Genomic DNA, 23,560 nt, shown 5'->3' with positions numbered 1-23,560 from the left:
CCAGGAGGCAGAAAGCGAACCCGCTTGGGAAGCAGGAAGTCTCAGGCAGGGATTTCTTCAGCCTCAGGAAGCTGGAGTCTCTCCAGTGGTTTCTCATCCAACAAGGAACTTCTCAGCTGCCAAATCACACATCCTGACTGACGCCATGTCCCCAGCGAGTGCTGTGGGGAGAGGTCACCTAGGGAAGACGGAGGCTGGTGCTTCTCTCCAAGGGCCCTCCCACCCCACCCGAAAGCAGGCAGTGGGCAAGTGAGTCAGAGCAGCAGTGGAGGTCACTCTGCGTGACCAGCCTCAGCCAGGACCCATCAGCTTATAAGCCTTGGTATTCACGTCTGCAAAATGGGCCTGATGAAGCTTCACAGGGCTTAGCAAGTGTTGCATCAGCAAAGCAGAGGGAGCAGGGAAAAGCCAGTCTCAAATGATACGTGAGTGATGCTCCCATCTCTATATAAAATGTGTCAGTGCCTGTGTGTGTCTGTGCGTGTACATTTGTATAAAAAATTCCAGAAGAATTCACATATGACATCGGAAGGGAGGGACGTAGAACTGGAGTACACACACTTCATTTCCTACACTTCCCGTTGCTTGTTTTCACACAGAGCTGCTATAAATTTAAACATTAAAACATTAAATTTTGTGTCGCCAAGAAGACACACCTCCCCGGAGTCAGCCTGGAGTCTCTCCAGGACAAGCGTGCGGGCTGCACGCTGGCTGCGGTTTCGCATTTCCTTTCCTCCTGACTCCACCTGTGTGACATGTGGGACGACGGAGAGCATCGTAGGTTACGAACCGGAACACGGGGTGCAGATGGCTTGGCTCAAACCCCATTTATGGGCCCCTGAATGAAAGGCACTCAGTCCTTGGACTCTGATCCCAGGGAGCCCCTACAGCAACAAGGTGGCCAGGCCCTGTGGGCCGCTGTCCCTGGTGCTGAAAGGAATGGCCCCTTTCCCACCCCGCTGCCCTCCTCTCGCTGTTGAAAACCCACGCGACCTCCACTTCCTGGAACATCTAGATGAAAATAAAGTCTGGGTCTTGTCTCTATGGCAAAAAAGTAAAAAATTATTTTTAGTTCTAAAGCCAGCTCCACACCACAGAACCTTGCAATTTCTCAGATCTAACTATGGATATTTTGTTTTTGTTTTTATTTTGGTTTTTTAAAAATTTTTTGTAGAGGTGGGATCTCCCTATGTTGCCCAGGATGGTCTCGAGCCCCTGGCCTCAAGCAATCCTCCCACCTGGGCCTCCCAAAGTGCTGGGATTACAGGTGTGTGTCCCCACATCCTAACTACGGATGCTTTGAACTTACTGAATATTCTAATGAATGTTTTTCAACAGCAGGTTACTACATTCCCCAAAACTTAAAGTTACCTTTTGTGACTTACAACCATTGCAAAATTTAAATTGCAATGCAAAAAGGAGGGAGGGGGAGGAAATTAACCCTCAGACCTATTAATTCTTAACATATTTGGCTCCTATGTTATACATACTGGCATGTTCAGTCCTCACAACAGCCCAGTAAGGCGGACACTATTAGATAGTAAAAGAACTGAAGCTTAGAGAGATAAGAAGTTTTCCCCAAGCCGAACAGCTAGTAAATACAGACTGGGATTCCGACCTCGGTAGTGCAACTCCATGGTGACGTGGATTGTCTTAGTCCACTCAGGCTGCTATGACAAGACACTGTAAACTGGGAATTTATAAACACCAGGAAGGCATTGCTCACAGTTCAGGAGTCTGGGAATCCAATATGATGGTTCCAGCAAATTCAGGGTCTAGTGAGAGCACGTTCCTTGTAGATGGCATCTTCTTTGTGTCCAGCCATGGTGGAAGGGGCAAACAAACTCCCTCACATCTCTTTTTTAAAGACATTAGTCCCATTCATGAAGGCAAAGCCCTCATGACCTCGTCACCTCCCAAAGGACTCTCACCTTAATACCACCACATTGGAGGTCAGATTAAAAGGTATGAATTTGGGGGGGACACAAACATTCAGATCGTAGTATGGATTCAGGATCATCTGACACTGACTGAATCTACCTAGCTGCCACATCTTCCCTGAAGAGCTGTCCTTGTCTTTGGGGTCCAAGAGGACCATGGACAGTGGTTTGAGGTGAAGGAAAAGGAGGTTTATTAATTTGCCGGCCAATGAGGAAAATGGCAGACTCCCATCTTAAAGCACCGATTTTCCTAACTACAAGCAGAAATACAGAGCTTTTAAAGGAAAGGTTTTCAGCTCTGGGCTATTGCTGTTTAACTATAGTGGATGGTTCTGATCGAACCCATCTCGGGTGAAGACAATCTCGTGACCTCCACCCAGACCTCCACCGGAACAGTTCCTGAGCCACCTCCTGTGGTACAAAGAACAAAGGACACTCCCCTGCCCCTCCTGACCGCCGGCCTGAGGCAGGGATGCAGGTTTTAAATCCCAAAAAGAGGCTGGGCGTGGTGGCTCACGCCTGTAATCCTAGCACTCTGGGAGGCCGAGGCGGGTGGATCGCTCGAGGTCAGGAGTTCGAGACCAGCCTGAGCAAGAGCGAGACCCCGTCTCTACTAAAAATAGAAAGACATTATATGGACAACTAAAAATTTATACAGAAAAAATTAGCCGGGCATAGTGGCGCATGCCTGTAGTCCCAGCTACTCGGGAGGCTGAGGCAGTAGGATCGCTTAAGCCCAGGAGTTTGAGGTTGCTGTGAGCTAAGCTGACGCCACGGCACTCACTCTAGCCTGGGCAACAAAGTGAGACTCTGTCTCAACAAAAAAAAAAAAATAAATAAATAAATCCCAAAAAGAGTGGGAGAGTTTTAAAGAGACAGCTCATAAAACATCTTCACCCTTTTTAAGGCCGTTCCCTCTGTTACACTGTCCCACGTGGAAAAGTCAAAGATTAGGTAGTGATTCTGGTCACCTGCCTTAACAGAAAACTGGGACACTCTCTCTCCCAAGTGTCCCCCTCCTGCTTCCTGCTGCCTGCAAGATTGGTGTGGTATCGGGAGCTCAGTCACTCAAGGCTGCAGTGAGCTGTGATTCTGTCACTAAACGCCGGGAGTGGGGGGGACTCTCAAAGCTGGGTGCTTTTCCAATTCCTTACATGAATAAATGACATGACGCCAGGCGCAGTGGCTCACACCTGTAACCCTAGCATTCTGGGAGGCCGAGGAGGGAGGATCACTCGAGGTCAGGAGTTAGAGACCAGCCTGAGCAGGAGCGAGAGCCCGTCTCTGCTAAAAATAGAAAGGCATGATTTGGACAGCTAAAAATATATATAGAAAAAAAAAATTAGCCGGGCATGGTGGCACATGCCTGTAGTCCCAGCTACTCGGGAGGCTGAGGCAGGAGGATCGCTTAAACCCAGGAGTTTGAGGTTGCTGTGAGCTAGGCTGACGCCACGGCACTCTAGCCTGGGCAAAAGAGCAAGACTCTGTCTCAAAAATAAATAAATAAATGACATGAAAATAAAATGTAAAAATCACAAAGACATGATAAAAAAAGAAAAACAGAAACCTAAAATATACATAAATTATACTTTCACACGAGGAGCATGTCTCAATTAAGAAAATGTGAAACTCTGTTTTAACAGCTTCATGATGAGAGGGGAAAAATATCAAAGCCCAGGGGTGATACAAGCAGGGGAATTTGAAATAAGACCCCAGTCACTTAGGAGGAACCCTCAAAGGGCTCCATCTCCCAGGGTGAGAGTAAACTGAAGTGGAGGAGACTGAACGTGTGATTTCAGCTTAAATTTAAACTGGCTTAGTGACCTTGCACCCCACAAGCCTTTAACTTCTTTTAACAGAATTCAAATTGTAAAAATATTATTTCAAATATGACAGCCGATACCAAGGCAAAGATAACCAGACAGACAAAAATCGCTGACCCCATGAGTGAAAACCAGCAGAAACAACAGGCAATATAATAGACACAGATACCACAATGATCAGACACACGCTATAAAGCAACCAGGCTGATTATGTTTAATAAACATAGTATTTTAGTAACCATAGAAACACAGTGAAGAAAACTTAGGAGAGAAAAGACTGGGTGTTTTAGATCAGACACAAGGTCAGGGTAGTAGAACTGTAATGCCTCTGTGGGTTTGCTTCTGTGACTCAAGAGCCTCAAACCTGCCTCTTATGTCCCTCTTTAATCCTGGTCCTTCTCCTGCTCAAACACCTCCCATGGCTCCCTCTGGCCCACAGAAAATAGTCCATCCTTGGACTCTGGGAGAACCCACCATCAGTGTGGGAGCCCTGTGTTCAGCCAGAGAGTGAGTCAGGCTCCTGGGCTCAGGGACACCACCCCGCCTCCACCAGCCAGTCCCACCTGCAGGTGCCTGCAGTCCCCGCACGCCCCCTGCTGGCTCTGGGTGAGGCGCAGGCACAGGTGACAGCAGTTTTATTCCGGGAATCTGCAAAGGCAGGTGGGAGGGTCGGAGTGGGTCTTAAGCCTGCAGCTCTGAGTCACTGCTGGCCTGAGCTCAGCGGCTCCACCCGCAGCCAGAGGCCGCCCTCGGCTCGCAGGATCAGCTCCGGCTTCCTGCGCGGCTCCGTGTCGTGGGGCAGGACGCGGAAGCGCAGCAGCGTGAGCGCCAGGACCACCTTCATCTCGGTCATGGCGAAGGTCTGCCCGATGCAGTTCCTGGGGGTGGAGGTGGGGACAGTGACGGCACCCAGGACCCCCATGCGGGCCCCATCGCGCCTGGAACCTGGCCCGGGGCTCCCACCCTCCACCCAGATCAGCGTGGGGGGCAGAGGAGCGACCTAACGGTGCCTGGGGCCCCCCTGTGGGCTGGTATATCCCCCCACGCCGGCTCAGACTGCAGCCCCCAACTCAAGAAGCAGACGGGAGAAGGTCTGAGAACGCCACAAGTGCAGACGTGGGAGGGCGCTGATGAGGCCGCTACCCGGACCACCCTCCCCCCGTTCATGCCTCAGACCCCCGCTGGCCTCACCTGGGCCCCACCGAGAAGGGAATAAACGCCAGAGGTGACCTCTTCTGGGGGTTTTCTGGGTCGAAGCGGAAGGGGTCATAGACCTGGGGACGGGGCAAGACAGAGTGGGGTCTCTCAGGAATCACAGCCACCCCCAGAAAAGACAGATGTGGGCACAGCAGAGGGGGTGTCTGATTTCACCAGTCAGGACCCCACCCCCTCCCCAGGTCCCAGGATGGAGAAGGGGGGAGGGCCAGCACCTCAGGGTCCGACCAGACTGACGGGTTGTGATGAATCCCAAAGATGCTGATGGTACAGACGTTCCCTGTCGGCAGGAAGGGACAGTCAGGACAAGGTCCAAGCTGCCTGATGGGACCACCACCCTGCCCAGGAGCCTCCTCCCCCTGCCCCTGTGGGCACCTTTGGGGATGACCCGGCCATCTGGGAGCACAATGTCCTTGGTGCAGCGGCGGGAGATGGCAGTGACTGGGGGGTGCAGCCGCAGACTCTCTTTGACGCACATGGTGAGGAAGGGCAGCTGGACCAGGTCCTCCCTAAGGAGCACCCCCAACGATTATCCAGGGAGCGAACACAGCCCTACCGCTGCCCCGTGAGACCCTCCCACCTCCCTCTGACCCTGAGTCATACAACAAAATTAACTCCGGAAGAATCAAGGATGGAAGCATCAGAAAATCAAACTCACAAAAGCACTAGAAGAAAACTTGGCCTGGTAATTTTAGCAAAATACAAGCAAAACCAAAACACAAGTAAAGGGTATCCTTAAAAGTGTTAATGCATCTGCATGAAAACATTTTAAAAATTACAAAATAAAGTAACAAAAGCCAGGGTTGGCAGGACTCTCCAAGAGGGCTTATAAGTTTATTTGAATAAATAACGTCCACTTCACACTCTAGGGTGGGATGACCTAATATTATAAAAGTGTCAATTCTTTCTAAAATAATCAATATATTCAACACAATCCAGTCAATATCAGGCTGCATTTTGCTTTAGAATTTCACATCCTTATTCTGATTGGAAAGAACAAACCTTGGCTAGAGTTAGATCAATTTAAAAATAAAAGATCCAAGAAAGGAAACACAGTCCACCACATATTAAGACCTATAACAAAGGCATAGCGTTATACTAAAAATGACATAAAACAATTTTTTTAAGTCTGTGGTACCGCTACCAGAACAGAAGAACACGTCCATGGAACAGAGTAGAGAGCTTTCCGTCAGGCACGTGATAGGTGAAAACTTAGCATCTCGTAAAGGAGGGTCCACACACCCCTGGGCAATGGATACTTGGTGGAAGGCGCTCAGACAGTTGGCAATGTGGCCACAAAAAGACCAGACACTTGTCTACTCTGTACACAGGGTGGAGTCTCTTCCTAGATGAGAAAGGTAAGACTACAAAGCTAAAATAAGATAACATAAGAGATATTTCTGTGACCTAGGAGTAGGAATTCTTAACACCCCAAAAGCACAAGCAGAAAGATCAAACAAAAAATATACATGAAAATTAAGAATTTCTGTGCAATAAAAGAAACCATGGAGCAAATTACATTCTGAGGAGCGATTCAGAGGAGATATTTACCATGAATATATAGCTCTAGAACAATGTCTTGAATAGGTAAGATATTCCTGCAAATCAACAAGAGAAAGGACAGGTGAACCAACAGAAAAGTCGGCAAAGAATATGACCCAGGAACTCACGGGAGCCCAAATAGGAGATATATTAGGAGGTGCTCAAAGTCGCTTGTTATCAGGGAAATGAAAATTGTCTAACAATGACACGTCACGTCACATGGATTCCAGCAAGAGTTAGCAAGGAAGGCAATGCTAAGGGTTAGCTCCGGATGGGGGTAGAGGAAACTCATGCACTGACGGTGGTGTGGACAGGAGCTGCCATTCTGCAGGGCAACGGCCAGTGCACGGCCAAGGACAGACCACGTGTGTTTTATGGTCCAGCGAGCTGGCTTCCACGTACAGATCCCAGAGAGACCCTCAGACACGGAGACAAAGAGACATGTACAAAGATGTTCATTGCACTGGAGAGACGGGAGCATCCAAGGGATCCAGCGCTGAGGGGTGAGGGAGGAAAGAATCATAGGATGGTTTAAGCAATAAACTCATTGTACTTAGAACCATGAATGGCTGATAAACTCACAGTGCTCCATTTCTGAAAATTTTAAGAACCAACACAAGATCTGTGATGTAGTAACATATTTGGAATCTTCAATTACATCCACTCCAACAACAAATTTTGCAGATAAAAGGCTCTATCTCTCTAGAATCATATTGTTGCAGGGCTGGAAGTGGGGTATTGGGATAAAATTGGAAGAAATAAGAATTGCATGGAAAAATGAGTAGAACGGACCATGAACAGAGGAGTATGGTAAACTCTCTTCTTGACAGCTGAGGTCAAAAAAATAATGAATTCAAAGTTTCAAGAGTACTTTTGGAACTGGTCAACCTGATAATAGAGTTCAAATGGAAAAGTAAGAACTCAGAAAATATTGTAAAAGCAAACTAATGAGACAGGACCAACTTGATCAAATACGAAAATGTTTTTAAAAATGTGATAACGAAGACTTCTTGGTGCTTATGTATGACAAATAGATAAATGGAATGGACTAGAATCCAGGAGCAAACTCAAATTAATACACAAATTTAGCTTATTGTGAATCTGCTATTATTTAAAATCATAAGGCAAGTACAACATAGTCATTATATTCTTTTGAGATAATGCATTAGCCATTTTGAGAAAAAAAGAGATTCCTACCTCAGTACTTATTCCAAGATAGATTTCATAGGGGGAAGGTATTACATATCAATTAATAAAATATTAAATAAAATATTTTAAAAAGACATAAAAACATTACAGGGTAACACAAAAGAGTTTTACACTTTACTATTAGAGTGTGAAAGCTTTTCCAAGCTTGACTTTTTTAGGGGGAAAAAAACCCCAGAAGCTATAAATGAAAGAATTGATAAATGTGACTATAAATAAGTGAACCAAACCAAAATAAATAAGGCAAAACCAAACATACAAAGACAATCCAAGGAAGAATTTTGCATAATGGAGAAAATAAATAATTTTCTTAATATTTAAAGAGATTTTATAAATTGGTAAGGAAAAAAACTAGAAAACCCCAAAGTAAGGAGGGAAAATTATGCAAACTGACACTTCACAGAAAAAGAGAACTGCATGGTGAACACAATACTCAACTTGACTCATATTTAAAGTGACATTCATTAAAATAGCAAAGTCTTATATTGCACCCATTAGATTGGCAGATGTTTTAAAGTGTCGTAGAGAAAACTGTTGTGAAGGATATAAGGAAATGGGTATTCTGAAAATCTGTGTGTAGGAGTGGATTTTCCAAGAGCTATTGAACTATAAAACTCAAGTGATCTTTGATTCAGCAACTGTACTTGTAGGAATTTGTTGTTCAATGGTGCTCACACGTGTAAGCCATGGTCAGCGTACATGGATGTTCACTGCATCGTATTTCTTACAGCAAAAGGCTCAGAACTATCCAAATGTCCATCAATGGAGAGAAGTTTTCATACATTATGCTGCACCAGTACGATGGAAATTTATACAACTAGCAGAAAGGAGGAACCAGAGATCACCAGTCCCATCACAAACTGGGGGCTAAATCAGTAGAGAGATCTAACAGGCAATTTGGCAATATCTATTATAATGGAAAATGTTTACATAACGTCCTCAACAGAGGGGTGAGCTGGGTAAACTGAGGACTGGTACGTAGCACGCAGAAAGGAGGAGCTCCCAGACACTCATTGAGAGAAAAGAACAAGTGACCGTGTATACATATATATATGTAGACTATATTGCCCAGGGAAAGGCCTAGAAGGGCTTACGACAAATGAAACAGATAAGATTAGGCTTGAAGGAGAGGATAACAACGGTGGACTTAATCTTCCCTGTAATGTTTTCTTTTGTGAAAACGGAAAATGAAACTTGTTCCTCTGATTGTCTTTTCAATTCAAAACTAATTTTTCCAACGTCATGCTGGAAAACTGAAAACATCCTAAAGCTATATTGTCAGTGCGCACCTGAGCGCTCTGTGTATACTGCTAGCTGTGCGGAAACAGAGCGAGAGAACGAATGCACGAGGGGAGGCAGACTGAGCGGGCGCACGTGGGTAGAGACGGACACTGGAAGGACCCAGGGAGCCATGAGGCAGGACTGGGGCTGGGGTGCTGGCACAAGAGGGAGCTTATACGCATCGTAGCCCTTTCGTGCTGTTTCAGTGTTTACCAAGTGCATGATTCCTTGAAGGTGAGGGCAGCACAGAAACAGGACAGCCGTGCTGAGCAGAGCCTGGAGGCTCATGGCAATACCTCCAAAGTGTTCGTCTGGTCCAACGCCTCCTCTCCGTCCCTCAGCCCTTGGACCAGAATGTACCCCCTGGACTCACAGCTCCCAACTCATCCCCTCCACTTTTCCCCCTTGTAGCCACAGAAAGATATTTCTGATACCGCGATCTGACCTGGACCTCCCCTGCTCAAACATCTCCCGTGGCTCCCCATTGGCCTCCTATGTTAGTCATGGAACGCTCTTCAAGAAAAGAAAAGTTCTGTCCAGCTGCAAGAAGTGCAATGAGCTGCCAGCCCCCAGCTACAGGGTCTTCAAGTTCTGCTGCACCATTCAACCAAGGCCACAGTGTCCTGGAAAGGCCCCAGCCAATGACTGAGCATGAACATTCACTAGTGCCTGACCATGTCTGACCTCCCTAACAGCAGCCTCTCTGCTCACATTTACCTTTGATCTCGTATCAACTGCTCAACAGACTAGAACTGGCACACCTCATGTTGAAGTCCAAGCTCCCTTTCTTTTTTTTTGAGGTGGAGTCTTGGTCTGTCACCCCAGCGAGAGTACAGTGACATGATCATAGTTCACCACAACCTCGAACTCCTGGGCTCAAGTGATCCTCCTGCCTCAGCCTCCTGAGTACCTGGGACTACAGGCATGTGCCACCATGCTCGCATAATTTTTTCTATATATTTTTAGTTGTACAGCTAATTTCTTTCTATTTTTAGTAGAGATGGGGGTCTCACTCTTGCTCAGGCTGGTCTCGAACTCCTGACCTGGAGCGATCCTCCCACCTCGGCCTCCCAAAGTGCTAGGATTACAGGTGTGAGCCACCGCGCCTGGCCTAAATTCCAATCTCTTGACATGGTTTCCACAGCATTCCAAGAGGGGCTTCCATTGCCAGCTCCAGCCTCACCCGGAGGCCCTCTCTGTGCCTCGCATTGTGCATTTCACAAGGATTCAGACACTTTTACTTCCCCAAACACACCGGCTCCCTCGGGGATGCTTCCACCCTGGCCTTTGCACGGCTGTCCCCTGGAGTGGAAGCGCTGCCCTGTCCCCATGCCCAGCGTGGTGAGTTTGTGCTCACTGCTTCCCTCCCAGCCTCTCCTGCTTTGCCTCCTGGCCCAGCCACGCAGAATTAAGACGGGACTGGGCACCACGTCAGGAAAGGGCAGGCGGTGTGGACGTGCCTACTGAAAGGAGAGATGGTGCCCTTTCCCCACTAAGATCTCCGTGAATCCGTGGAACAGACTATAACATGGGAATTAGAGGCGAGCGCAAAAACCAAAAAGAGTGAAGTCTTGGGGGGGAAATGCAACTGTAGACAGAAAAGCCAGGGGGTGGAGGAGCAGTTTCTTTACTGCATACCTGCTGGGTGGCATATGTTTTATACACATTGTCACTAAATCTCCAAGAAGCCCTGTTGGGTAGAAATGTGTCCCATTTACTAAAAAGAAAGGGGCTCAGAAAAGAGGATTGATTGTACTAACGTCACATAGCAAGTTATTGGGCAATAAATATGCACTCCTAGAACTTTCTTCCCCAAAGCCTGCAAGCTTTCTCTTGCTAGCCAGGCGGGGTACCAGGCCCTGCTTCTGGGCTCTGCTCCTATTGCCACTAGGCAATAATGGCAGAGTCAGCAAACACCGTCTCCCCGCTTCCCCACCTGGCAGCAGAGCCAATGATAACAGGCTCAGGAACAGGCCGTGAGGACCTGCACTCACCATTCAATCTCTGTAGGCTCGCGGTCCCTCAGCAGCTCTCGCACCTCCTGCCGGCAGCGCTCCTGGTGTTCCGGGTGCCTCGCAAGGTTGTACAGGACCCAGGAGAGACCACTGGCCGTGGTGTCATGGCCTGAGGGGCAGCCAGGCAGGCTTGAGTCTCTGGGCTGCTCCAGCACCAGGGTGTGGACAGCGCCCTACATCGAGGCTCTCAGGGAGGACGAGGGTGGGGGAGGATGGGCAGAATGGAGTGATCCAGGGTCCACCCACTGCATCCCTGGGATGGAGAGACCCCTGTCCCCACTGTGGTCCCACACTGGGACGCTCACCCCCAAACATGAAGGTATCAGCCTCTGCTCGTATGTCCTCGTCTGACAACTCCTTCCCATCTTCATCCTGAAGACAGAAGGCAAAACCCCTAATCACACCAGCTCTGAGGGCACCTGAGTCTAACCTGAAACATTCCTGAAGACCCATCGTCCAAGCAGGATGCCGCCATTGTCATCTCCAGATCTGTCACCCATGTTTGTTAACTGATCTCCTGCCTCTTGCTTGCCACTCCCAGGCACCTTCTACACTACACGGTCACCTCTGCAACTTATCTCTCACTTGTCCCGCCCTTCCTCAAGTACCTTCCACAGCTCCCCAGTGCCCTGTGGATCAAGTACAAGTTCATGGATCTGATATTTGACATCAATGTCTAGTCCACCTCTTGAATTCAGGTCCCAGAGGGCCCCACCTTGGCCAGTAGGAGCACATCGATGAAGTCCAAAGTCTTGGACTTGGCCTTGGCTTTGAGGAAGTCATCAACACCCTGGCTCTCAAGGGTGCGGCGCCGTTCCTGGATGACGGCATTCGTGAAGTCGTGCACCAGGTGGCAGGCCCTGCGGAAGCGCCGTCCGTCGGGAGTGAGGTAGTACAGGAAGTCCGTGTGCAAGAAGGTCTGCCAGTGCCGTTTCACTGCGAGAGCACTGAGCCCCAGGACGGCGGCGATGTACTCGCTGGGACTCCTGCAGGACCAGGCCGGAGAGAGGAAGCAGCTACGTGACACACACAGAACCCCAGAAGCGCCTCCCAGACAGCATCCCCGGACCACGCTCCATCCAGAAGACGCTGCCTCACGCCCACTTCTCTCTCCACCTCCACTCTCTGTGAGCTGCCTCATGTCCAGGTCCCCAGGGCAGAGCTTGGGCATCATGCTCATTTTCTCTCTCTCTTATGCAACATCCAGTCCTGCCCATTCTTCCTCAGTTTCTCCCAAAACTTCCCCATCTTCTCCACCGAGCTCAGACCTCCTCCTCTCCACGGTCCTAATCCTCACGTCTACATGACAGTCAATCCTCTGTAGAGCCAAATGTCCAAGCTCAGCTCGGACCAAGACTCTCATCTGCTCAAACACCCTCCATGGCTCCCTGGGAACCTCAGGACAAAATTCCTACCCCTCTGCCTGGCTGTCCATGTCCTTAAGACCCAGCCAGTGCCGACCCTCCACCTCCTTTCCATGGCGTCTCCTTACCACCTGTTCCACATGCTCTGCTCGTCCTAGCCTCCCTGCCTTCACGCACACGCCTCCACCTACCTGGAAGAACTGCTCTTTCTCTCTGCCCTCCCTGCTTTTAATGCTTCCCGCCTCTTCTGGGAAGGCTCTGGTCCGCTCTCCCTCGTCCACTTAATCGCACGTCCCCACACCCTGGGCAAGGACTCACTCCTGACAATGGCTGTCGAAGCTGAAGATGCATTTCTGCAGACTGTCCAAGGTCATGAGGCTCATGTGCTCAAACATGTCCAGACAGGCGCTGCCCTCCGAGGCCAGGCGCTGCCACTTGGCCTGGCCAGAGAAGGGCACAGAGCTGAGGCTGGTCCCTGGCTCCCTTGAGCCCCTGCCCAACCCCAACCACCAGGATAGACTCCCCCAGAAGCAGCCTCCTGGTCCTCTGCCACAGGCACCCACCCCCAGGGAGGACCAGGCTTGGGTGGGAGAGGAAGCTGTTACTGTTCGGAGATGAAGACCCCAAGGCTGGGACTCAGGAGACCTGAGTTCAAGTTCCAACTCTGTCTACTATGCTCTGAGTGCCCTTGGTCAACTCATTGCCCTCCCCCAGGTCCCACCTGTCAAATCTTCAGTAACAGTTAAGTTGACCTCCTTTGGTCCCAGATAAACCAACCCCTGCTCCACCACTCCTAGCTCACTTACTAGCTGGGTGAACTGGGGCAAGCTCCCTCACCTCTCTGACCCTCAGTTTTCTCATCTATAATGTGGCCATCACAGTCATCTCTACCTCATAGGGTTGTGAAAATTAAATCGGAGACAACATATATCATGGAATTGCTGTATGGTCTCCGGCATACAGCAAGTGCTCAATCTATGTTAGCTCTCATTGTCATCTCATCATTAGCATAGGGCTACGTGATGGCAGAAATGTCCTCAATTTTTCATCCCTCCCCCTTTGCCATGAGATTTGCAGCTCCTTCCATTAGGGGGTAGAGCCTTTGTTTCCATCCCTCGAAGCTGAGCTGGACTTGGGACCTGCCTTGGCCAGCAGAATGTGGCAAAATGGCGGCATGCTAGCTCCGAAAGCAAGCATCAAGAGGGACTAAGTGTTTCTGATCCCCCTCTTGGAACCCAGGCTCCACCATGCTAGCAAGCCCAGGCTAACCTCCTGGAACATAAGGGGCAAATGGAAGAGTCCAGTCGACCCACCAAGGCCAGTGAGGTTTAAAGTGGTTTGTCTTGCAGAAAGAGCTACCCTGCAATCTTCGTCACTATTACCTTAAGTTTACAGGACTTCTGTGAGAGAGACTAGAAATCACTGCCTTCTGAGCACCCACGACATGCCAGATACAGGTCTCCATTTCATCAACTTGACCGTTCTTTAAGTAGGAATTGTTCTGCCCGTTTCACAGATGAAGAAACCAAGTCTCGAAGAGGAAAAGCAGTGATCCCAAAGCCACCCAGCAGAGCCAAAATTTCAGACCAGATCTGTCCGAGGTCACGCCACTTTCCCAAAGCTCCAGCTGGGACCCTGGGTTCAAGGGACTCACATGCATGATGTTGGCACTCTTGTTGAAAATCTTCACGTAGGGCTTCAGGATTTCAAAGTGGAAGGCGGGCGTCAGCAGGCGGCGGTGGCGGCTCCACTTGTCACCGGCACTCAGCAGGAGCCCATCCCCTATGAGGGGCAGCCAAGGGCGGTGGGCCTGGGTAGCAACTTCCCCTGGCCCCCAAGAGTGTCCCCAAATCCCTTCACCTGCGGTTACTCACCCAGCCAGGGTTTCAGGAAGCCATAGAAAGTCATAGCCTTGGGTGTGATGGCAGCTGACGTGAATGAGGACCATCAGGGCACACGGAGAGGGGGAGGGGAGGGAATTAGGGTGGGAGATGGAGGGTCCCAGTCAGGGCTTTGCACTGCCCCGCTCCAAGCCCAGCATAGCAGGGAGAGGCCAAGGGCAGAGGAAGCAGGGAGGACCCGGGTGGGGGGGACCAGGCCAGGCTGCAGCTGACAGTAAGCATGACACGCCCTAACGTAGCACAGCACGCCCTATCATGCCTTGACACGGCTACTACATGGTCCAACATATTCTGCAACAGCCGCACACAGCCCAACACCCTACAAGACACCTTTAGAGGGACCTAAGACACCCTGCCTGCCTCCGCACTCCCTGGCATCTCCTGACAGGGACCTGGGACGTGGCACATGGCCTGACGTGTGTCGGCATGCTCCTGACAGTGGCCACAACATACATGACCTGCTATGACATGACACAACATGCTCTGACACGGACCCGAAATGGTCTGACGTGACCTCAACTTGCCCCACAATGAGCCCCAGATGGGACCTAAATATGGACCTGCTAGTGTCCCGGGTGTGGCCCAGACATGACCCAGACTTGCTCAGTGTCCTGCTCCACTCCACGCTAAGTACTAAGTGCTTACGGTCAAGGGCTCCTCTGTCCTCGAAGAGACCAGAGGATGCCACCCCCTCAGACGCTGAGCTCTGCCCGCCACGGTGAGCTGCCACAGCTCCCTCCAGCCCTAGAGCAGCCCCCAGGGCTGACCTGACACAGTTTACCAATCTGGGGGTCTGGCGGACCTTCCTCCGGACACCCCCTCCCTCCCAAACCGCCTTTCAGCTTAGGGTCTCTCCCAGCCGAGGCAGCTGGGGCAGCAGAGAGTGCACAGGACGAAGATGGAGGCCTCGGTATGCCATGCGACCTTGAGAGGTCATTGTGCCTCCCTAAGCCTCAGTTTTCTTACCCAGGAAATGCCCATCTCAAAAGGGGGCCTGTGACCTGGGCCAGGCAAATTTAAGGGAATCCTGTAAATACGGGAATTTTCCATGGGGGTTGAGCTTCTGAGACCCACCTTTACCAGCCTGAGAGTGAAGCCATCACAGAGAGATGCGGAACTCAGAGATGAAGACAGGATCCTGGTGGCATTGTCTAAACACCTGGATCCAGCCATGCCTGAAGGCCACCCTTCCTGGACTTTACAGTCAATAGTTTCTCTTTCTTTGCTTAGACCACATGAGGCTGAGTTTCCATTACTCACAACTGAAAGAGACCTCAGTAGCCAGAGAGAGCCGGGGACCTGCCTGGAGTCACCCAGCAGGTTGGTGGCACAGCCATGGTCTCTGTTGGTTGTTTCCGTTTCCCTGCTCAGCCTGGCCTGTCCAGGGGCGGGAGAGGCTGGGAGCAGAGGCAGGGAAGAGGCCGGGGGCATAGGCTCCTGGGAGAGATACCTGAGGCCTGGAGCAGGGGGGCAACAAACTTAGGGTGGACGAGTCGCACGATGGGGTGGAAGGGCCCCATCCACCAGAGGTAGACGTCACGGAAGTAGTGGCCCAGATGCTCCATCAGCCGCATGCTCTCCTCAGTGTTCTGGGCCTGGGGATGGTCAAGGCTGACGCCAGGCCTGGCAGGGAGCCTCGGACGCTGCCACCGCCCACTGCAGCCCCCTGGCCACCACACACCCCCACCCCTCTCGGCCCCTCTGCCTGGATTATTGGTCTACACCTCTTGTGGAGTCAGCTTGTCTCTGTCTCTGTCTGTGTCTGTATCTATGTACCTCTTGTCGCTCACCCTCCTCTTCTGTGTGTTTTTCCCTAGATGGATACGTAGATGATGGATGGACGGATGGATGGATGGAGAGAGCAACAGGATGGACAGGTAGACATGCTAGATAGACATAAACGAGAGGTAAAGACATGGAAATGTGGAGAAATGGGTACATAGGTGACTGGTAGGTAGATAGACGTGTGGGTATCAGTGCGGGTATGTGTGTCTTTCACTCCCTGTTTATCTGTTCCTTGCTCTGTGGCCTCCCCTCCCGCCCCCTGTCCCCTCTGTCTCCCTCGCTCTGTTTCTGTCTCTCCCCATCCCCCCGACACCTTACCATTCAGCCCACTTACCGTTCACCCCCCAATTCACAGCTAATCTCACCCCACCCCACTTTCTCCTTTGTCCCCCAACCCCAGCACGGCCGCCTGCCACCAGCTCTGGCCAGATGCCTCCCGGCTGGGCAGCAAGTGAGCTGGGAGGAGGTGCAGCCGCGCCCCTTCCCCAGAGCCTGGCTGCACCGCCCCGGGACAGGTCAGCATCCCGGGCTGGAGTTCACCGGGGGACACTGTGTCCCCTCCCCGCCCCTGATGCTCCCATCACCCCTACACGGTGCCCTGGCTGGATGCAGCTGGGAAGGACCTAGGAGACACTGGGATGGACAGAGAAGGAAGTGGAAGAAAACGGTGGACGCCAGTCCGGGAACAAAAGCAGAGACAGCGGGGCAGTGGGAGAGGACACTGAAGGACAAAGGGACATGATCTTAGCGCGGAATCTCCGGAAGCAAAGCCTGAATGGCAGATGCCTGTGCAAGCGCTTTACTGACGGAGGCGCCTCAGAGGGAGCTTGGAAGAAAGAGGGACAAGCTGAATGGGCAAGAGAAGAAACCAGGCACGTGTAGGCTCAGCTGGCATCTCCCCTCCCTAGCTCACACACTCTCCATGGCTCCCGGTGGCCCTCAGAATCCACTCCCTTCCCTATCTCCCCCCCCCCTTTTTTCTGCCTCTGACCCTGATTGCTCCAGGGGCACCAAACTCCTCATTGCTCAAAAGCCAGGTGCTCACTCTCCAGCCTGAGGCCGTGGGGCGGGCTACCCCTCCACAGGGAACACACTTTCTCTTCTTTGCTTACAAAATTCCTACTCATCCTTCCAGACCCACTTCCAACAACCCCTCCTCCAGGAAGCCTGCGTGCCTGCCCCAACGGCAGAAACCTTGATTCCCCTCGGGGCTCCCCCAGCCCCTGTCTCTCCATGGAACCAGCCCTGACCACACAAGATTGGGGGGGTCTCAGTCTCTCTAGCCCTGGGTCCCCAAGATTGGGGGTGCCTCCAGGACAGAGCCTGGGCTGAGTCTCCCCAGAGATCCCCACAGGGGGGTTGGCAAGTCAGTGAGAGAAAGGAAAAGGTGACCAAGGCGCCCAGAGCGGAAGGGGCCCTGGGTTCTGCAGGGGCCACGCACGAGCTGGGCAGGGAGGGGCCGTCAAGTTTCAGACGGTGTCACGGCCCCACCACCAGGTGTTCCAGGTGGGTCCTAGTGGCGTTGGCAACAGACCAGGCACCGTCGGGGTGGCACAGACTGAGGAGGAGGAAGATGGGCCCACCCACCTCTTAAACCTTGGGGCTAGGTGGACAGCAGCTGAGTCAGGACCCTCAAACCCTGCTCTGTGGGGTGGATGCAAGGTGGCTGTCACCTCCCCAGAAGGAGCCACAGCCCGTCCCCCCTGCAGCCTCCAGAGGCGGGTGGCCTTGGCAATGAGCTGTCTGTCTGGATTCTGCGCAGATAGAGGGAATCTCTGCTTCCTCCTGCTCTCTTCCTCTGGGGACCAAGGTGCATCCAGGACAGAGGGAGAAGAGGAGGTGCGGGGAAGGACCGGGCAGCCAACAGTCAGAGAGCTGTGGGAGACGGACGAGGTGGGCCAGGAGGGATCCATGGGATCTAGGGGCCTGGAGGTCGCTGTCATTTCAAGGGAGCACGATAGGGCTAAGGAGCAGGGGAGCAGTGAGCGGGGAAATAGAGGCAGGGAGTGAACACAGCCCATTGCCCACGAGGGGAGGGCAGAGCCAGCCGGCTGGCAGTTTGGGTGCAGAATGAGGTGCCCTGCACAGGGGGCAGGTGGGAATTTACATGTCACCCGTCTGTCCCGTTTTGTGACTCTCTCCTGCACCCCTGCAGAGAAGCCTCAGAGGAGCTGGGTGGTTTATGGCATCCAAGGGCAAGGTTTTTCCAAAGAGCCATGAGGATGGGGGTTCCAGGCTGGGCTCTGGGATGCATCGGGACAACAGGGACCCTGGACGACAGGGTGAGAGGAGGAAGCTGCCCAGGAAGGGGGTGGGGAGAGACTGCGATTCTCTCCGTGGCCCAGCTGTGCCGTGGGCAGGGGTCGCAGCCGATCCCTGGGGGGAAGCCGCTGGCCGGAGAGAGGCAGAATCTGGCCTGAGGCCGACTGGGATGGCCCAGGCAGGGGTCAGGCCCGGTCAGTGCTTCCCCTGAGGAGGCCTCAAGTCCAGTGATGAGACTATGGGTGGAGCGGGGTCCCTGCTCTGTGCAGCCCGCCCTGGAAGCCCCCAAGTAAGAGAGGGGTGCACTACTGTGGAACAGGCGGGCAGAACTGGACCCGAAGCAGGCTTGGGGCGTGGAAGGGCACGAACGGGAAAGGCATGGGGCATGGGCTGGGCGGAGGGAGGAAGGGATGTGGTCGGGCAGTGGGAAGGAGGGGCTCCCTTCGGCCGCCCTTGCTTCCCTGCCATCCCAGCCCCCAGCCCACCTCCACCCCCGGCTCCCTGAGCCCCTTCCCGGCCCTGGGGACGTCCACCCACCCTGACACCCCAGTCCCGTCCTGCTGCCACACTCACCAGGCCCAGGTGACCCCAGAACCAGCTCTGTTTCGGGGGCTGCGGGAAACAGCGGAGGCGGCTGCAGGTGCCATAGAAGGCGTAGGTCCAGGCCAGGACGCGGGCCAGGAGCCAGGTTGCCCCGACCAGCAGCAGCAGCCGCCAGGGGGAGGCGGCCACTGGCCCCAGGCCCAGCCAGGACAGGCTCAGCTGTGGCATCTTGCAGGGCAGACAGGTGCAGGGGGAGTTCCTGAGGCCCAGGGGAGGGAAGGGGGCTCCAGGGCCAGTGCAGAGGGGCAGGGGTGGGAGGGGTCACAGATGGGGACGCAGGGGCTGAGAGCAGGGAGGGAGACCCAGGGACCCCAGGGGAAGAGGCAGAGTGAGGGGACAGAGCGACACAATCAGGAGTGTCTTCTTCCCGTACAATCTCCTCTCCCCTCCTCCTGGGACTGCTATGTCCCTGGTCTGTTCTTATACCCTGGACAAGGCTGAAAGGGGCTGACCTGGGCCACCCAGTCCCGGCTCCTCCCTGCCTAGCGGCCAACCAAAAGCAAAGGGCATGGCACAGAGGCGTTCAAACAGCCTGAGGCGCCAGATCCGGGTGAAATTGGACGGGAACCGGGCTCCCATGACTCTGCAGTGCTGAATCTACAATTAGAACACTCAGATTTGGGGGTCGGACATCGAGGAGAAAATTCTATGCCTGCCAAGGCGCTTCCACAGCTGTGTGTTCACTGAGCACCTGCTCGGTGCCGGGCCCTGTTCCAGGCACTGGGGGTGCAACGTCCAAGTCCCTGCTGTCAAGGAGAAACATCTGGTAGAAAGAGGGGCCATGGCCACATAGAGAATAAGAACACACAGTGAGAGAGACAGGAGGGCTTCCAGGAGGAGGCGTCCTTGAGTGGGAGGCAAAAGAAGAGGGGGTGAGGGCTGTGTGATTGAAAGGACCTCCTTGACCAAGGGGTGACGTGCCCAGTGGTGTGCACAAGCCGGTGTGTCCTTGCTCCTGCAACACCCATGCCCTGATGGCAGTCGGTGTCCCTGGGGAAACCAGCCAAGGAAGAAAAATTTGGCCCATTATCCAATCCAGAAGCAGGTATCAGAGATTCCTTCAAAGCCCAGCAGGTGTCTGCAGCCATGCAAGGGGGAGGTCCAGCTCATGGATCCCAGACCAAGGGGCCAGGGGGCAGAAAGCGAACCCGCTTGGGAAGCAGGAAGTCTCAGGCAGGGATTTCTTCAGCCTCAGGAAGCTGGAGTCTCTCCAGTGGTTTCTCATCCAACAAGGAACTTCTCAGCTGCCAAATCACACATCCTGACTGACGCCATGTCCCCAGCGAGTGCTGTGGGGGGGGGTCACCTAGGGAAGACGGAGGCTGGTGCTTCTCTCCAAGGGCCCTCCCACCCCACCCGAAAGCAGGCAGTGGGCAAGTGAGTCAGAGCAGCAGTGGAGGTCACTCTGCATGACCAGCCTCAGCCAGGACCCATCAGCTTATAAGCCTTGGTATTCACGTCTGCAAAATGGGCCTGATGAAGCTTCACAGGGCTTAGCAAGTGTTGCATCAGCAAAGCAGAGGGAGCAGGCAAAAGCCAATCTCAAATGATACGTGAGTGATGCTCCCATCTCTATATAAAATGTGTCAGTGCCTGTGTGTGTCTGTGTGTGCACATTTGTATCAAAATTCCAGAAGAATTCACATATGACATCGGAAGGGAGGGACGTAGAACTGGAGTACACACACTTCATTTCCTACACGTCCCCGTTGCTTGTTTTCACACTGAGCTGCTATAAATTTAAACATTAAAACAAATTAAAACATTAAATTTTGTGTCGCCAAGAAGACACACCTCCCCGGAGTCAGCCTGGAGTCTCTCCAGGACAAGCGTGCGGGCTGCACGCTGGCTGCGGTTTCGCATTTCCTTTCCTCATACGTCAGGGGGGAACAAGTTCTGGATTCAGCAGAGCTGAGTTCAAATCCATGCTCTGCCACTGGCCGGCCGTGTGTCCCTGGGTAAGTCGCTTGCCCTCTCTGAGCCTCAAATCCTCCTTGCTGCATCCTATTTCTGGCGATACAAACCAAGAGCGGTAACCAGCCCCTGAAGGCACGGCCAGGGCCAGATCCACTGGGCGAGGCTGCCAGTGTCTTGGCAGAGGTACCAGGAGACCACATGAGCTGGTTTGGGGAACAGTGGCCCAAGGAAAGTGTCAGAAAAGTCCAGCAGACCCACAGTAGTTGGTCCCCACCTCCCCAGGGGGGACCCCTTGGTTGGTGTCAGTGCTGAGCAGTTGGCAACAGGGCCGCCCCAGCAGCCCCAGTCCCAGAAAGGAAGGACTCAGGGTGGGGTCCACAGAGACCATCCCTGTGGAGGGGGAAAGGGTGTTTCTCATCCAGAACTGAGGGAGGGGACCCCAAGCACGAAAGGAGCAGAGGAGCCTGCGGGAGGAGAGAGGGAATTTTCCTCTTTATTCGAGCGTCTGCTTAGCCAGCAGCAAGGGGACCGCCCAGGGCAGAGGCGTTGAGCGAACCCCAGGCTTTGCAGGCTCGCGGAGGCAGGGCTGAAACATCATGGGCAGTGGGATTCTGCAGGGGTCTGTGGGCACCTGCCGCAGCCTCCACTCAAATCAGGAGGGCGGGCTTTGGTCAGAGGGGGCTTCTGTCCTCTGCTTTCCTCGGAGCTACAGCGACTCTCTCTGGGTTCCAGGAACAGCTGCTCCCTGGACCCCCGGCCCTGGCGATGGAGACAGCTCTTGGACGATGCTACCCCAGGGGGCTTCCCCCTCCCCCACGGCTTCCCTAGACGTTGCCCACACCCTTGGAAGTGGCCCCTTCTTCAACCCCCTCCTTCAGCCCATTTTGAGATCCCTGCCAGGACCCCACTGCCACATTCCCCAAAGTGAGGGGACTCCCAGACAAACCAATCTTGTGGGCGTTGGCGTTTGTACAGGCATAAAGGAAAAACTACTCCAGCCGTTGGAATGGGAAGGGGGAGTGGAAGGTAGAATTTTGCTTATAAAGGCCTACACTTACCAAGTGTTTCCTTTTCTTATGCAAAAGCTGTATAGCATTTTTAGTTATACTTACGGATCTACATAATTGTAAATTATATTTTTAAAGGAAATTGCTTAGCATCATGCCTGACACATGGTAGGACTCAATCTACGTGATTGGTGAGAAAGCAGAGAGGGTTGTGGTTAAAAACAAGGACTCCAGGTACAGACAGCTTGGTTCAAATTCAGAACAGCTGTGTGACTTTGGGCCAGTCTCCATACCTCTCTGTGCCTCAGTTTTCTAACTTGAAAATGGGGGCTAATAACAAGGTGACTGTGACAATTAAATGAGTTGAAATGAGGAAAGTGCTTACAACAAGCATCCCCAGCACACAGTCGGTACCCAGCGTGCTTGGCTTTATTACTCTGATGGCAGAACAGGGACATGGGCACCAGCCATGACCTTGGGACCCTCTGGCACAAACATCAGGAAACTTCCTGGCTTGGAACATCCCTCATGCATTCCTGTGGCCCTTCGCAGGGAGGAGTCTCTCAGGAGAGGAGCGAGTGCCCAGTTTGGGGACAGACAGGCCATGGTCAAAGCCGGACTCTGCCACTGGTCGGCTGTGTGACCTTGGGAAGGTGACTTGCCTACTCTGAGCATCATAGTCCTCGTCCATGAACAGGACACGATGATAGGCTGAAGGAGATTAGAGGAGAGAGCTGACGTGCGTGCCTTCCCTTGGGTTCCCTGGAAGTCGATCCTGATGCAAAGATTCGAATGCAAATATTTCATCTGGAGGTGACCCTAAGACAGGAATTCAACCGGGAGGCAATCCCAGGAAACACCAGTAGGGCAGCGGGGAAGTGAGACAGGAAGGAAAACCCAGCAGTCAGGGGGACTCATTAGAGGAACGTCCACTGTGGGCAGCAGGGGCTCGGCCCTGCCTGGTGCCTCTGGGAGACAGCACAGGACACGCACCTCGGAGTCATCCCAGAGTGAGGGGACAGGGGCATCGATCCACCGACACCCACCCGCCATTACTCAGGGCCGCTTCCAAGGGTGTTATTTCTCCAGAATGTCCTGCCGGCGCTGCCAGGGTCAGACCTGGGGACAGGGCAGGGGCTCTGACATCAGCTCCAGCGGTGAGCAGGAGCACAGCCGGTGTGGGCTGTTACAGCCGCTCAGTGACACCGACACACACACACACACGTGCACACACCGCAGTCACGCTCCAACACAGTATGTAAGCACACACACACATGCACACAAACACACGTGAACCCACACATGCACATATCGTACACACTAACATACACACAGGCACACGCTCACGTATGTCACAAAAACAAACACACGGACATTGAACTAATGGAGACCAGACTGCTTAGAGCCCGTTGTCCCCAAACCATCCAGCAGAAGAGGGAGCGGCCTTCACACTCAGGAGACGAAGGAGACCCCCCGCAGGGAAGCCCCTGACGGGACCAGGCCTGGGTGTGGTTTGAGAACTGCACACTCAGGTGCGGCAGAGTCCCAGGGACCCACAGACGTCAGGTGTCCCCGCTCCGTCTCTCGTCCATTCGCCATCACTCCCCTCGGGGATCCCAAAGCCTGTCGGAGTGGGAGAGGAGAAATCTGACACCCCGACGTGTAAGTGACTCTTTGAAGGAGTTTGCTGCATCGTGGA

General features: G+C 52.9%; 1 protein-coding gene across 2 annotated transcripts; it reads right to left on the bottom strand.

The window, feature by feature from the left end:
- Window positions 1-4,425: 4,425 nt before the first annotated feature.
- Window positions 4,426-19,105, bottom strand: LOC138389052 (cytochrome P450 4F2-like). Of its 2 annotated transcripts, none has more exons than XM_069477245.1 (12): window positions 18,902-19,105; window positions 15,738-15,876; window positions 14,261-14,314; window positions 14,041-14,168; window positions 12,705-12,826; window positions 11,738-12,008; window positions 11,328-11,394; window positions 11,002-11,131; window positions 5,354-5,487; window positions 5,194-5,258; window positions 4,955-5,037; window positions 4,426-4,641 (listed from the first exon to the last, which is right to left on the bottom strand). In XM_069477245.1, exons 1-12 carry the CDS (start codon window positions 19,103-19,105, stop codon window positions 4,464-4,466), a joined length of 1,575 nt encoding a protein of 524 aa, XP_069333346.1. In that variant the 3' UTR covers window positions 4,426-4,463. The 2 variants fall into 2 exon arrangements, with proteins under 2 accessions (XP_069333346.1, XP_069333345.1); XM_069477244.1 differs by having other exon boundaries at window positions 15,738-15,882; window positions 18,908-19,105.
- Between the last annotated feature and the right edge of the window lie 4,455 nt (window positions 19,106-23,560).

The sequence above is a fragment of the Eulemur rufifrons genome, chromosome 2 (assembly GCF_041146395.1).
Source record: "Eulemur rufifrons isolate Redbay chromosome 2, OSU_ERuf_1, whole genome shotgun sequence".
NCBI classification, from domain to species: domain Eukaryota; kingdom Metazoa; phylum Chordata; class Mammalia; order Primates; family Lemuridae; genus Eulemur; species Eulemur rufifrons.
This window is presented reverse-complemented; position numbering and strand designations above follow the sequence as displayed.